The sequence below is a fragment of the Musa acuminata genome, chromosome BXJ3-7 (assembly GCF_036884655.1).
Source record: "Musa acuminata AAA Group cultivar baxijiao chromosome BXJ3-7, Cavendish_Baxijiao_AAA, whole genome shotgun sequence".
Classification (NCBI taxonomy): Eukaryota; Viridiplantae; Streptophyta; class Magnoliopsida; order Zingiberales; family Musaceae; genus Musa; species Musa acuminata.
Genome location: NC_088355.1, coordinates 5,105,278 through 5,121,276, shown reverse-complemented (window position 1 = coordinate 5,121,276; position 15,999 = coordinate 5,105,278). Strand labels below are relative to the sequence as shown.

General features: G+C 39.5%; 2 protein-coding genes across 2 annotated transcripts; one reads left to right on the top strand and one right to left on the bottom strand.

The window, feature by feature from the left end:
• The first annotated feature begins 2,559 nt into the window (after nucleotides 1-2,559).
• Nucleotides 2,560-4,023, top strand: LOC103990425 (transcription factor MYBS2-like). The gene is made up of 3 exons (XM_009409556.3): nucleotides 2,560-3,158; nucleotides 3,333-3,544; nucleotides 3,743-4,023. Exons 1-3 carry the CDS (start codon nucleotides 2,798-2,800, stop codon nucleotides 3,947-3,949), a joined length of 780 nt encoding a protein of 259 aa, XP_009407831.2. The 5' UTR covers nucleotides 2,560-2,797; the 3' UTR covers nucleotides 3,950-4,023.
• Nucleotides 4,024-4,867: 844 nt separating this feature from the next.
• On the bottom strand, nucleotides 4,868-10,562 carry LOC103991069 (putative glycerol-3-phosphate transporter 4). Its single transcript, XM_018828863.2, has 3 exons — nucleotides 9,157-10,562; nucleotides 5,304-5,858; nucleotides 4,868-5,179 (listed from the first exon to the last, which is right to left on the bottom strand). Exons 1-3 carry the CDS (start codon nucleotides 10,118-10,120, stop codon nucleotides 5,142-5,144), a joined length of 1,557 nt encoding a protein of 518 aa, XP_018684408.2. The 5' UTR covers nucleotides 10,121-10,562; the 3' UTR covers nucleotides 4,868-5,141.
• Nucleotides 10,563-15,999: the final 5,437 nt, after the last annotated feature.

Genomic DNA, 15,999 nt, shown 5'->3' with positions numbered 1-15,999 from the left:
TCTTCGTGAGATAAATTATCTTGTGAATGCGACTTTTTTTTTTCTTTTTTTAAAGGCAAAGAAGCAAAACAGAAAATACATGATTACGAAGTTTAGGTTACGGCATGACTTGGAAAATTAAAAATATTATTAACATATAGAGATCGTCGATTGGTGAGTCAACTCGATCGATTCATTATCGAAAGTACAAGTCTCTTCTAACTCATTTTGATTGACATGGAGAGTTGTAAGAAGGACGAAGGAATCAGTAGGGAGAGATGGTTCATCGAAAGTGGCTTCGTTTTTTAGCGGTGAAGCTTAGTTTGGGAGCTGGGCAGTCCCCTCTGCTGGGTAGCCTCCTAGTCGTGCTTCCGGGCTATACTGACGATCCTATATAATAGACCTATGTCGAGGGTGTCTCGACTCGATCTATCCGATACTTCAATTAGGAAAACGGAGAAGGAGGACAACAATATCAGCAATGTAAATGAAAAAGTAAAAGAGTTATTTTTGTTTGCTTGCCTTGCTTAGTTTGGGACTAAGCTTTTATACCTGAATGTTGGGTGGAGCAAACTAGTCTCCATTAAGGCTCCTTTTACCATGTATGACAAAGGTATTTAATGTGGTCGGCTTGCCGGCATGTGCCCCTAGGAATGACACTTGGGGACTATGGGGGGTGAGGTTTTTGATTTGTCTTCCTTGTTTTTTTGGGTTAAGCATAGCGTGATCTTTTTGTTATTTGTTTGGAAGGAAAAGCTAGTGAAGTCAATTATACCTCCGATCATATCATTGTGGAGTCAGATTTTTTGGAAAAATAGGTTGACAGATCCATTTTAAAAAAGTTGAGTGGTTCTTAAACTTTTACTTAAATATTACTTAAGAAAAGAGCTATCAAAATTATCCCTATCAAATATAAATGCATTTATAGTTATATATCAGCAGTTTATCCAATTCCTTTTGCAACCAAAGGGTGTTGGATTGCGATTCAGAAGAAGATTTTCATGTGTTCATTTTTTTTCCAAAAAGAAGATTTTTGTGTTAATATGGTGTCAGATTCTGTGTTTGAATCTTCAAGAACATGATGATTGGTTGTATAAGCTGGAACCATGCACCATGATGACATAGGCCAACACAGTTGATCCAATGGGCCATCAAAGACTAATTTGATGTGCAGAATAAGGGCAAGATAAGCATCCAATGTTTGTAAGGTAAAATCCTGGTCTAATCTCAATACTTAGCTTTACAAACATGCTCATGTTCATTGCTCCAACAATACTCCACCCAGAAACTTGATAGAACATGCTATATTGCTTGTCAATTCTTGGGTTATTTTTTTGTCATGTTCAATTAGCCTCATTAGTTATCTAAACCCAATATATGTATAAGTGATAGGGAGAAATATTTGACTATAATTGGAGCTAAAAAATAAAATATAATGGGTGACTCCATCATGTAAATAAGAACCAGAATAAAAAATTTTCTCAGAATGTTTTTCAATTTGAAGAATATTTTATTTACTCAGTATGTATGCTCTAACTATAAAACAAGCCTATCAACAAAGGTTAGACCTTTTTATTTTATATAGTAATCCATCTCATAATTTTCTAACTAGAGAATTAGACAAATCTTATCGAGAGATGCATTGAAAATTTTAAATTATTATTTGTTTAAAAAGATAAATTATAATACTGGGAAACCTTTAGAATTTTGAGAAGAAATGCATGCATGTTTTTTCCTTGGTTGATTGAGGGCCATCAATAAGGGACAAGTAGAAACCTTGGTATGAATTGATTGGTAATAGTCACACCCCCTGTTTTATGTCATATCTAAAGGAGCTCAAACTTAAGATGTCATGCACAATTTAAACTTGGTCTGAGGTTGGGAGGCCTAAGTTGGAACCCTTCCTTCCATCAAGAATATAAAGAAGAATCATGCATATTTTTCATGCACCATTTCACAGTGAGACTTGAACCATTTAGCTCTCTTCTACCTTCCAAGTCATTCTCAAACAAGGACATGGAATCTGCTTTCTTATCTTTCTGCAATCCAATCCATCCAATGTTGGAGGGTAACATGTAAAGAAAGACAAAGATAAGCTTATGAATCTAAGAATTGAAGAGAAAGAAAATGTCAGCCAAACAAGTCTTTATCATGTCATCCTAACAGCCATACATCCTTCCTTGCTGTAGCTTCAATGGCACCCCTAACACTTGACTAATGTGCAGAGTGACATGAGAAGTGCCAAGAAAAACAGATCTTGCAAACTACCTAACCTACTTGAGCTTCACACTTGTTTATGGTACAAACTTACGATCGAAATAAATTATTTAAAGTTAAATAAAAAATTAAAATTTTAATTTATAATTTCTTATAATTTTTTGGCCCTCCGATATCTCCCGTGCCACTAATATTTTTAAATTTATCGGAGATATACTTAATTGTTCACGAATGAAAATATTTTTATAATTTTTCTAGCAATTTTATATCGGTGTAATATTGGAATAATTTGAAATGGAAGTGACATGCTTATAGTTTTAGAGATCCAATTCAAATTCTCTGAAGCAAATAACACAATCTGGTGGATGCATTTGTTTCTGTAGAGATCGAATGTTAATACCTTTGCACCTCATTTCCCACTCTGATTTAGGATTGAATTATCTGTGAACATGATAGAATATTGTTGTTCAAATTCTCGTTTGTTCTCTTCCGTTCATCGATGGCCCCATTTATCCTCACGTAGCGGTAAGCTGGTCAACCTGATGCTGCATTGGTCCGCTCTCGAAGGGTTCATTCGAAGCAATTCACACCCAAAGTCCTCATGGAAGTCCACGAGGGAGCTCCGATTCTATATACCTCGCAAGCGAGCATGTTACGGGGGGTGGGGAAAGAGATGAGTCAAGCGTCGTGCTTCAAGGCTTCGACCATGGAGGCGGTGGTGGAGGAGCACAAGAGGGAGAAGGTAGTGAAGCTATTTGGCGTCAGGATTCTGGGGACGGCCGAAGGGGAGGAGGAGGAGGTGATGAGGAAATGCTGGAGCATGGGTTGCTTGGCCTCCTGCACGGTCGCATCTCCCTGTGCCGCCCCCGGCACCGGCGGCAGCAACCAGGCCTACGTCTCCGACAGCGGCCTGGACCAGTCTTTAAAGAGAGGGAGCAGGAGAGGCCAGGAAAGGAAGCGAGGTTGGTCTCGTTTGCCTTTTTGCTTCTCTAGTTTTAGTTTTAATCCTCTTGACCTCCTTCCTCGGGATTCGATGTTCTTGAATTCACCCTTCGAGATCTACCAGCTTCCGAGTGGGTCCTTTCTTTCTCTTGGGGTCTCACTTTCCTGCCGATCTCTGAGTTTGTTCTTCACAGGAATTCCCTGGACGGAGGAAGAGCACAGAACGTTTCTAGCTGGGTTGGAAAAGCTTGGGAAGGGGGACTGGAGAGGAATCTCCAGGGAGTTTGTGACCAGTAGAACTCCAACCCAAGTAGCCAGCCACGCTCAGAAGTATTTCCTTAGGAAGAACAATCCCGGCAAAAGGAAGCGCAGGTCCAGCCTCTTCGATGTGGTCACCTCTGATCGAGTAAATTTCCTTCTCTCTCACCATTGATCTTCTGTAGCTCGTCTGCCTTCCTTTGATGTAATCTAGATTTCAGCCGCAGGTACTGCCATAGATGCAGTATGGCCCCCTGCATGAGTTGTTCGTGTCCATGGAGGCACCCGTTTGGTAATCCTCTTGCAATTTCAATATAGTTCTGATTGTTCCATGGGTTCTTATCAGGTGGGGATCTCGGACAGCAGCACTGTGGGAGATGATCCAGATCTCCTTGGAGTATCTTCGTCATACTCAAGCTGCCAACCTCTCTCTTCTGATGCTCCTCTGTCAGATGAACCCAGTGATTTGGAGCTGAGGATTGCACTTCCTGCGCCACACAGTCTGACTAAATTAGCTACTCAGGGAGCAGCAGGTGCAATAAGGGTGATCTGATCACTTCTGTAACATCTGTTCATCTTTGTAAGTGACATATTCTGTATAATAATAAATGAAACGCTCAGAAGGTAGATGGTGTCTTCCTGTAGCGCAGAGGCCTCGAGGAATACCTTTGTGTCCCTCTCTGTATCTTCCTCTACTTTGTTGTTCCAATCTCGGTGACATCAAGGATAGATGCTTGTGTAATTCTGAGCATTGGGTCGTTTGGAGGTTGAGATAATATTCACCGCAGAAAGTTGTGTGGCTCACTGGAATTTGGTCTTCGTAGATCCAGACATGCATGTTGAACATTGATTTGGATGGTCTCCAGCTGAAGATGAACCTTTCGAACATCACGGTTGTGGAGATGTACCCTGGAAACTGCACAGAGCTTGGTAGGTGCCAGTCTAATGGTCAACAATGCACTCGTCCATGGATGGGTGGAGGTCCGAGGTTCCTCAATCTCACAAGTCAAGTTAAGACAGGTATGAAGGGAAAAGGACTCAGGGAGGTAGTTTCTGAGAAAGTTGCAGAGACTGTAATCAAGGAAAATTGGAGTACCTATAGCATTTCGATCTACAGACTAAACACAATTTGTAGGGCAATTTACCAAAAAATGGACAAATATATATTTGATCTTTTGGGTTTATTACATAATTTTATGTCGAATCATACTGGAGGATTGTCAATGGATCATACTATCTAACTTCGGGGGAAGAACTGGATACCATAACAAAATGATTTCAAACATCACTAGCTTCCACAGAGGTTAGTTGAGAGTATGTGCATAGATTAAATTGATCATAAGGTCATTGTTCTAAATTTGATATTACTGATAAAGAACAGCTCACGTATCGTAATAGAAGACGGCATTTTTAGTGTAGAAAATTTATCATCTTACCATCAAAGCATCGAAGACCACAGCATTTGGTACATGAATCTATGTAAGTCCAGAATGCACAATTTGGAAGAGAGTTTATCATTAAATGTATGTAACACAAGATCTCGAAAGATAAATAATTGGTCAGACACTTGCAGAGTATAATGATCCGAATATAACTCTGCCACCGCCTTTGTAGGTGCTTAGTGTGCTCACTGCATTTCTTCTAATCATTTAGCTTTCTGTGGGGTGTTTCTTTCTGTTTATCGAACAGTATTAGGACTTCTGTGAATCTACCTGCCACTAAGTATGGATATGTAACCTTTCTCATCAACTATCCTCCATTAGAAGTGGTGAGGAAACAGAACCTGCAAGGAGAAAGAATATCATTACTCTCCACAGTCGGCACGCTTTGCAGAATCAAATGATTTTTACGAGTATACTCCTAGAAGAAAAAAAAGTTACCAAATGGAGAGCTTGGACATACGGTACCTTCCGCTTCCTGCTGGCTTGAATGATCAGTTGATGGGTTCTTATGATGCTGAATTATCTGTGCTATTTCAACTCGAACCAGAACAAATAAAAGGGCACCAGCGATAAATGCTCCAAACATTAGCATCTTGAACACCAAACTCCATCCGTGTCTTGACAGAAATCCAGTGACAAGAGGCCCCAGTGCAGCACCAACTGAACCAGTACCATCTATAATGGCAGTTACAGTTGCCAATGCTCGCGAATCGCCTTTGAGTGAGCTGTGAGTACCGAGATCAGCCGAAACAGCAGTTGTTATCAGAGCATAAGGCCCATTGACAAATAAGCCTGTGATCATCATCAGCATGATGTTCACAGACCGAGAAATGCACCCATATGTGTGGTAGGCATAAAGCGAAGGGATCGCTAAGTATATGAATGTGGCTGCTGTGGTGGCCCTTGCATTGAGTTGATCAGATATGAAACCAGCAAGGATCCCACCAATGATTCCCCCCACATCAAAAAGAGTAGAAAGGTTCCCAGCAGACTTAACTGACAGGTATTCTCCTCCAATTGCTGCAACATAAGAAAATGAAACAAGAATATCACTTGCAAGATTTTTTCTTCATAGTGAATTAGGCATATCTGAATGTGAGAACTTGTTCCGTTACAGCTGCATCTAAGATGTATAAATTGAACTGAAAGAATGCAAGTAACAATAACATATGCAGACAATAGTAATATAATAAGAGTTCAACTTGACAACTGTAATTAAGAAAGGTGCCTCTTTCCCATAGAATATGAGAAACACATGCAGTGCCGCAATCTTTGCTTTCAGAGTGTTGATAAGTGATACTGCAGCATACAGCCAAAGCTGCAATTGTCTTCAAATTTGGTCCAGTTAAAATGACTGAATGTATTGAACAATTTCACGAAAGTAGTATATGACATGCCAGAAAATAACTTATGATATAGAGTTATCAGTACATCACACTCATATATGAACTGAGTACTTGCCCTCACAATCTTCTATTAGCCTCCTGCTAAACAAAATGTTATATTTTAGGTCTAAATACAAAAAATAATATACATGTTCAAGTCTGCAAGTATAGAAAAGTTATGTCAGAAACATCCTACCAGCACAAAAAAAACTGACTAGGACACTGTCAATTTGTCAGGACTTGAAATTCTGACATCTAGAATTATTTGGTGAGCAAACCAAAAAACTAATCTCCAAAAAGAGGTATCTTTGTGAAGTTTCAAGTATAACAGGATTAAATTTTAAATAGAGGGTGGACCTCGGTGTCATGGAGAGATTGCTCCTTTGCGATATAGATGATATGGCCCGATTCACGAAAACCTCAGTTGTAAGGTAAGTCTACATATGTTGAGCTTTTCCTATCCTTTCAAGTTTTACTTCTTGCAGGTTCTAGCCATCTATATCTTCCTTCTCAAGTATTTCTTCTACTCTTCGTTATATGGGAATGCATCAGAATCCTCTGATCAAGTCAATTATACTTCTCCTCAAAGCCCTTAATTAGTTTTCTTCAATGAGTGGAATGATTCATTAGATGATGATCGAAGAATATTTCGTTACAAGCATAGATTAGATTTGAAAGAATCATGTAAATCTCAATCAGAAGCACACTGTGTCTTCAGTGCAAGAGGCTATCCAATAACAGTTGCTTATAGCTCTCAACATGGAAAGTACAAAAAGTTTCTTCTCAATCAAAATAATAGAATAATAAATCATATGTTGAATACGAGAAAAAACATCCTTTTGCAACCAATTCTCAAGCTCCAAACAGTTTTTTTTTTCTTCTTTTGCATACCATCATAATAATAGGAACTTGTTGGGAAGACCACAATAAATTCGAAAGTAGAGTATAATGCTCAAGACAGCATTTGTAGCATCATAAATGAAGATGTAAAATTATGATAAAAATAATCTAAATTCTGTCAATAATGACAGCTAAAGTGAAAGCTATCCAATCACTAGTCTGGAGATCAGACCAATATGCTTGTTTCAACGGTGATCAAATTGAGATTGAATAGTTGAACTGAGTAAGGGTAACGTAACATATAATGAAATTAAATATCAAGTTTCAGAAAGTAAATAAACAAACAACATTAAATATAAAAAAGAAAAAACAAATAAAAAAACTCTCTCACATAATTAAATCAACTATATGCAGTTTCGACCAACCTACAGAATCAAGAGTCTCCTAGCAGATGCTTCTGATCATGCAATGGAGGGAACAAACAAAGCAAGAAACTCAAATTAAAAGACTAAAGTATGTTGTACTTTCAAGCAAGGTAGGCAATTTCAAGCACCGGTCAAGGCTCAGGATGATACTGTAGTGGTATGTATCAGTGTACCGAATGTCGGTACTCAGCCTAGAAAAACCAGAAAAAAAAGAAAAAGAAAAAGAAATTTCTCAATGTAGGGCTTGTACCATTCCGTACAAGGTGGCACATGGGCATACCGGGCAATATAGGTAATGTACCGAGCATACCGCCCATTTATCCTCATCTATCGAATTGTAAATAGCACCCCATACCATACCGTACTTGACGGTATTGCAAACCTTGCTTTCAAGGCAGTGAAATAATTAAGAATCCAAATTATTTTGGGTTCTATAAGACACTTGTCTGATGTTTCCTACCTAGATAAGCAATGATTATAAGACACTCTCCCCATAAATCTGGTACAAATACTTGTCATGCAGCCTCAATTTTAGGAGACCAATCAAACTGAAGCAACATCTACTTCATGAGAAATCAAGTACTCAATAACTACTTAGACCTGCTTGATCTGATTCAGACCAAAGCAGCCACCCAACTATCTATTGCAAGGGAGAAACACCAATTTGTGACACATTCAAATGAAGGGATGAAAAGAGAATATGCACAAGAACAAATGAACCATCACTCTTTAAAATTTCACACCAAAATCAAGGTTTAACTTCATTGGAACAGCTATGAAGTCAGTTATGTCCATGGTTTTTGATGACAAAACAAATAAGCTTCACTAAAATACTTTTTATTCTTGTTGCATGGCACAACACCATCAGGGTCACCATTTCCTATTCATGAATGAACAAAACAAATTGCTTCAAAAGTATTCTTTTTCATATGAAACTTATGAGGTAAAATGTTGTTGAAGTAGGATGGGTTTTTAATTCTGGTTGAGGCCTCTGCAGTGAGCTTTCTGATATTGTCAACCATAAAGGTCTAGCAAAAGATTTGTAGCATGATGCATGTGCCAAATATGTCATGTAAAGGCATGCACGATTTGCAAGCATTAGTAATACAGAATTACACAACTTTGCACCTTTCCCATCCAAGAGGACACCATAATAGCATTATTATTCTCATGTCTCTGTTATAAAATACTCTCATTGGATCCAAAGTCAATCATGTGAAGACGATTCTGATTATTAAACAACAAACACCGCCCACAAATCACATTCTCACTATACTAAGCACTTCATTTGCGAGATAACTAATAACCATATCAATTTTTTTCTGATTGAACACGATAATCCCAATCAATATTCAATGAACATGTAGAGAGCCTTAATTTAAGCCAGCAATTGCAACCTATGCTCGTCTAATAGCTTTGATCTATGCAAGTTTTGACCTCAAGGCGAAACCTCCCCTACATTTTAATGGCCTTTTCTTTACCTCAGTTGCAATGTGCAAGCTAAAAGACTAGTGTCATTCATGCAAACAAGTAGCCCGACTCCAACTTCCCCACAGATGCAGAAAGGTAAAAGAAACTTATAGTTCTAATGTATCCTACATTAATCAAAATCCATTTTTTTTTATTCACTACCAACAACCAGACAGAGTCAGGATGAGGAAAAGTTACCAGTGTGGCTGAGGTAAAATGGCAACCAGTATAAGAACGTGTAGGCGACAAGCTTTGAGAAGAAGAGACAGAGCGCAAATGGAACCACCCCTGGTATCAAGAACGCCTTGGCAATCCCAATGGCATTTCTTGTGTCGTCCGTCGATTCCATCTCCTGCCCTGCCTCCTCATCTTGAACATCATTCACCTTGCCATACCGGCTGCTACCAAGCCCAACGTCTTCCGGATATGCAGCCAAGAAGAAGTACACCAGAATCCCACCGGAACCTATCAAAGCCCCTGGCAGAATGAACGACCAACCCCACCCCCGCTGCAGCACGCTGGCCGCGAGCAATGATCCACAGATGTTCCCAACCGAGGTGTGGGCATTCCATATCCCCATGATGAGTCCTCTCTTCCGTTCCCCGAACCAATTCCCAACCACAGCCACCACTGACGGCCACCCGGTAGCCTGGAGCAATCCGGCCAGCATCTGCATGGTGAGGTAGAATCCAAAGGCGTGAATGTTCAAGAAGTAGCCCACGCCGAAGAGGGCAACGAAAGCACCGCTGCCCATCATTCCAGCAGCGAGGAACTGCCGGAGGTTAAGGCGGTCACCGAGATGACCTGCGGCGTACATCCCAAGGGAATAGCAAGCTAGGAACGCAACGTCAATCTCGCCAAGCTTGGCCGTGCCATCGGTCCCGTTGAACGGCGGCCAGCCCTGGCTACCGGGCGATGCCAGTGCCGTGCGTCCGCCATCGGACTCGATGAAGACAGGGCCGAGGGGCCAGCGGGGCGGCTTCGACGAGGGGGGCTCGGGGTCGAGGACGCTCTTGACGATGCTGGTAGGCTTACGCGAGGCGTGGTAACAGGCGTAGGCGACGAAGGTGAGGGCGAGGACGAGGCCGCGGTGGGCATTGCGGCTCCACTCCTTGCCTCCAATGCTTCGCAACAGATTGATCCCAGGCGGGGCCGACCTCATTTTCTTCTCTTCAGAGCACAGTTTCCAACGCTAGACCTCTAAAAATCCGATCTTTCTCGTCAAGTTTGATCCTTTTTAAGATTCCAAGAGTAACCGTTGATGGCGAGGCCGGAGGATTTGAGGTCGTAACGTACTCATATTCTTCTCTCCAACCAAACGCAGCGACCTATAAAAATCCGATCATTTTCTATCCTCGGGAACGAAAAAAATTGATCTTGTTTGGGATTCCAACGAGGTAGTGTCAAGGAACGAGGGCGGACATGGGAGGCACGAACCACGTTTTCTCTGTAGGATCCAATGCAGCCCACGGCAATAGACCTCCAGCAATAAAAAAGGGATGGGATGGTGGAGGACGGAGATGGCGGAGGACGGGAGGAGAAGAAGAAAAGGGAAGGGTTGGTGGAGTGGAGAAGTGGGGCGAGGGAAGTGAAGGTGGTGCGCAAGCGGGGGGAGGAAGATAGCGTAGGCGGTTCGTTGGGAGGTAGAGGAGGAGCGCTCGACCGGTCCCGGTGTTGGAACGGGGGAGGGAAAGGCGGCGTCATTGTCGTGCTCTAGTCGATGGATGGGGAAGAATCGACGTGGCGGCCATGGGAGGGCCAACATGACACGGAGGAGGTCCTGATTGCTCGGTGCTTGCCTTCTCCGGCCTGCCATTGCTTCTCCTTCCCTAAGTTATTTTACTTTGTTCTGCCGATTCCTTATAATCACATTGATTCAATACCCGAAAATAAAAAAAAAATACATAAATATCACAAATTTGGGACAATATGATTTGGATAATTTTTATCATCAATTCCATATAGTTAAATTGATTTCATCTTATCCCATTTTTTAGTATTTCTTATTTTCTTGTAAAAAGTATGTTTTAGTGTTTGTTTGGTAAAATTTTATGTAATAAAGTTGAGAATAAAAAAATGGAAAGTAGAAATTATTCTTATTATGTATATGTTTTTAATAGATAACTTATTGTGCGTTAGTTAGTTTGTTTTGGTTGTTGAAACCCGTAAGAAGTTTAGAATTTATTTAGTAAGTTTACAATAAAAGCAAATATGCGTTGGTTTGTTTTGGCTGTTGAAACCGCCTAACAAATTTAGAATTTATTTAGTAAGTCTAAAATAAAAACATACCAGAGACTAAAATAAAATAGGGATGCATTGGTTGAGTTAGATATGTTAGATGCATGCATCACACATATAAGGGATGCATTCGTCTTCAAATCTAAGTCAAAATTATTATCTTTTTCAAATTGTACATATTATGTATTTCATTTGATACGATTGTAATTTTTTTTTTATTCTTTTACTTGGGTCTATAAAAAAGATTAGAATATTATAATTGGATAATTTGAAGATGAATCAATGAATTAAGTTTTTTTTTTTTAATATTATGTGTGAGTGGTACGATGTCACAAATTATCTTTCCGATTGAATGATTGGATGCATTTATCTTACGAGTATTTTTCTTGAGCCAAAGCGAGTTTACTAGTTATCTTTTTATTTTTTTTATTTTTTAAATTTCTATCTTTTTTTACTTCTCTAATTTTATTATTCTATTATTAAAAAATTATTGCTACTCGTTATCATGTGTTGGTGTATGCTAAGGGGATGTCAAATGCATCAAAAGCATACAAACTTTTGGGTACGCTAATTTGAACCACCATATAGGGGTGTTTAATGTATGAGATACATAAGTATGCAATGTCGATTAGAATTGCTTATGTTAGGGGTGTCAGATGCATGATATGTGCAGAGCGTTGTATTGTATGACTTTTGTCATATATGGAGGTTATATTGAATGCACAAGATGCGTAAGAGTGTTTAGTTGTGTTGACCTAAACAATCCACGTATCATATGTATAAGGTATGCAAGGAAATGCCAAGGGTGTCGAATGCAAGAGATGCAAGGTGTCGTGACATACTAACTTAAACTTATTGCATATACAATATCAACTCACAAGAAACATGGAGATGTTGGGGTGGGCCAACTTGAACTATCTATGTAGGGGTGCTAGATACATGAGATACTAGTGGGCATTAGTGTTGGGAAACTTTAGGAGAGTATCACATGTGCAACGAAAATAAAAACAAAAATCGATTCCCAAAAGAAAAATATTGGATCGTCGTGTGATGACCGAGAGCGAAAAAGTCGAAACGACAAAAACTATGTAAGTGGTAGAGACGTTCTCACATATGGGAGATTGTATATCTCTTAAATTGTAAATGTCAGTTCGTGGATAAAGGAGCTCTTGCAAACTTCTCTATAGTGGTGATCCACACAGTGGACACAACGATGATGCACCTCCTCGAGCAGCAAGTTCTCTCTTCATGATCACGCACCACCACATAGTAGTAGAGAGGGGGTGGCTCTCTTATTGTCCTCTCACACTAAGGAGAGGCTCACGGCTAAAGGAGAGATAGGGAGGAGGAGATAGGTGGCCGGCTATACTATCTAGCCTATGACTCATGAAGCCCCAACTCCTATTTATAGAGAGCTCCTACTACTAACCCTAATGGATCTACCTTAATAGGTATTGGATCCTCATCCAATAACCACTAGCTTAATGAATATTAGATCCACATCTAATAACCACTCTAAGTTCTATTGGGTCTCACCCAATTGATCCATCAAAACAAGGGCTGGTCGTAGTTTTGTCCAATCCTCTATTCAATATCCTATATAGGATGTAAGATTGGATATCCTATATCCAATCCTCTATTCGTCGCATTATCCACCATATGTATGTAACCTTCTAGGTCTAATACTAAATTGGCCGTGAATTATACATATCAGAACTCCTTCTGATTTAGTGAATTATTATCCTTATAATAATTCACTCAACTCATTTACTATAGACGTACTATGTCATTACGTCATAGTCCTTAGACGGTATAATGGGATATAATCCATTGGACCTGTCTGCCCTCAGTTACCATGTATCTATAATCCTTCATTTATCTAATATCTTAAAGATTGTATATCGGGCATGGTGTTGTCAGGCCCATACGAAATCCATCCGAGTCTCATTTTTATCGGATTCTTTTGAAAAACTCCTTCTCTCTCAATCTGAGTCTCGCTCTTATCGAATTCTCTCAATATGATTGACCCTAGCTCGAGATTTGCCAGAATAAAGACATATGAGATATTTCTCTCATAATATCAAGAGTAGATGATCATCTATTGATACCTAATTACCTTTATAAGATTAATTGTTATTCCTAATGATTGTCTGTACTAGATTTAGAATCTTCATACATATAAGTCTAGTATCAAAGAATGGATTACTCAAACAAAACATCCTTAGTTTCTCAAGTCTATGGACTAGATACACAACTAGGACTATAAAATCACTGTATGATGATGAGGTATCATTAACCATCCAATATTTCATAAGCGGATCATTCAATGAACTCATTTTCCAATGAGCACCTGTACTATATCCCTAGTATCCCCCACACAAGCAACTATGAGACCAACTACCTCTATCATATAGACGGGTATATAGCACACCGGTTTGTTTGATTATCTTGATATCCCTCTCAAGTAACCTATGACCAAGAATATTTAGGATCTATGTTTAAAAGCGAATTTGCCTCATTATCATGATCTCATCATGATCCAATTCTCATTATACAGATCCAAGGACATCACAGTATATATTCATCATATAATATAAAATGAGAAAATATCATTATTAATATTAACAAAAAAAGATTATATAACGTATCATATGTAACATCACTCACGTGATTGGCTTGTATAACACTTGTAACTAACAATTGGGTCATGATGACTTGAATCGCCTACGTAAGTGGCATTGGACACAAGAGACATATAATAACATCAAGATATATCTGTCTAAATATGCTATATAGGGGTGTCGAATGCATGAGATATTTAAAGAAATTAAGATGTGCCATCGATATAAGTCTTGTCAGATGCAAGAGATGTGCGAGGGTATGGCATTGACATATAATGGCATCAAGATATATCTGTCTAAATAAGCTATAGAAGATACTCTAGAACATCAATATAGAATATGTGATACTCATGCAACACATGAGGATATTAAGACATGCTAACTTAAATTGCCTATGTAGGGGGTATCGATATATTAATACATAAGGGTATTGAGTTATGCTAACTTGTACCCCTCGCATAAGTGGTGTTAGATTCACGAGACATGTCAACTTAAATTGTCTTAGGTGTCAGATGCATGAGATATACTAGAGCATTAGGGTGTACGGACTTGAATTACCAGCTTAGGTTGCATAATAGGTATGTGGGTGTCAGGACATGCCAACTTAAACCTCTGATATAGGGGTGTTGAATGCATGAGATGTACAATAGTGTTATAGTATGCATAAGGCTTAGAAGGTGTCTGATGTAAGAAACATACTAGAGGACATTAGTGTGTGCTAACAAGGAGTGTCTGATGCATGAGATACATGATGGTATTGAGATGTCTCGGATTAAATTGCTTATATATGGGTGTTAGATGTAATAGACACACAAAGGCATCAAGGCGTAGAGTATTGAACCCTTTGTTTAGTATGTACAAAAGCATAAGATATCATGCCAACATGAACCACCTACATACCTAGTGTCTCACTTATGAGATACTCAAGAGTGTTAGGACATGTCAACCAGAACCACCCATGTAGAGAGGTGCAGATGCAGGAAATGGGCAAGGGCATTGAGGCATGGTGACTTGAATGACCCCCATAGGAGATATTAAGTGCATGAGACATGCAAGTTTGTCGAGCATGCCAACTTGAAGCGTCCTTGTAGGGGGATGTTGATGCATAAGATACACTAGGGCATTAGGATATGGCAAAATAGATCTCCTTAGGATATGCCAAATTGGATCACCAATGTAAGCATGAGACATATGGGCATTGTGGTTTAGTGACTTAAACCACCTGCATATGGGGTATCAGACATAAAAGATGCATGATTTCATCGATATGTGACCTGAATCCCTTGTATTGGGTGTCGGATACATGAGATAAGCAAGGGCTTCAAACCATGTCAATTTGAACCACCCACATAGGGAGTGGACAAATAAGATATGTGAGCGTGTGTCAAGACATACAGACTTGAACTCTCCACAGGTGTGTTTGATGCAGATGACACATGATGGCATCTTGAACCACCTGCATAGAGTCTATCAAACCATGGGACACACCTAACATGAGTCACTCGTGTAAGAGACTTCTAATGGAAGAGATGCATTCACGAGCATGTCGATATGTGTTGACTTAAACTGCTTGTGTAGGAGATGTCAGACGCATGAGATACACTAGGGCGTTAGTGCATGCTTACTTGAATTGCTCGTGTAAAGAGTGTTATATGCATGAGATGTGTAAGGACATTCCGGTGTGCTAACTAGAACCATTCATGTTAGTAGTGTTGAATACATGAGATAAGCGAGGGTACTTAGGCATATCGACTTGAATTGCTTATGTAGTAAGTGTCAAGCATATGAGATGTACAAGAGCTTTAGGGTATGCTATTGGTGTAGGGGCTATCAAACACAAAAGATACACTATGGTGTTGTGGTGTGCCATCTGAATGGCTCAAGAAGGCGTGCTAGGCTCATGAGATGCATTATGACATTATGGTATGCTAACTTGAATCACCCTAATACAAGTCTTCGACATATGAGATACATGAGAATATCAAAGTGTGCTGACGTGAATAACCTATATGAGAATTGTTGGACCCATGAGATGCACGAGGGCATTGAGACATACTATCACAAATCTCCTACGTAGGAGTATTGGATGCATAATGGTATAAGCCATGATGACTTAAACTACTAGACTTGAATCTCTAGCATAGGAGGCATCAAATGTAAGAGAGGCATGATACTGTCAAAT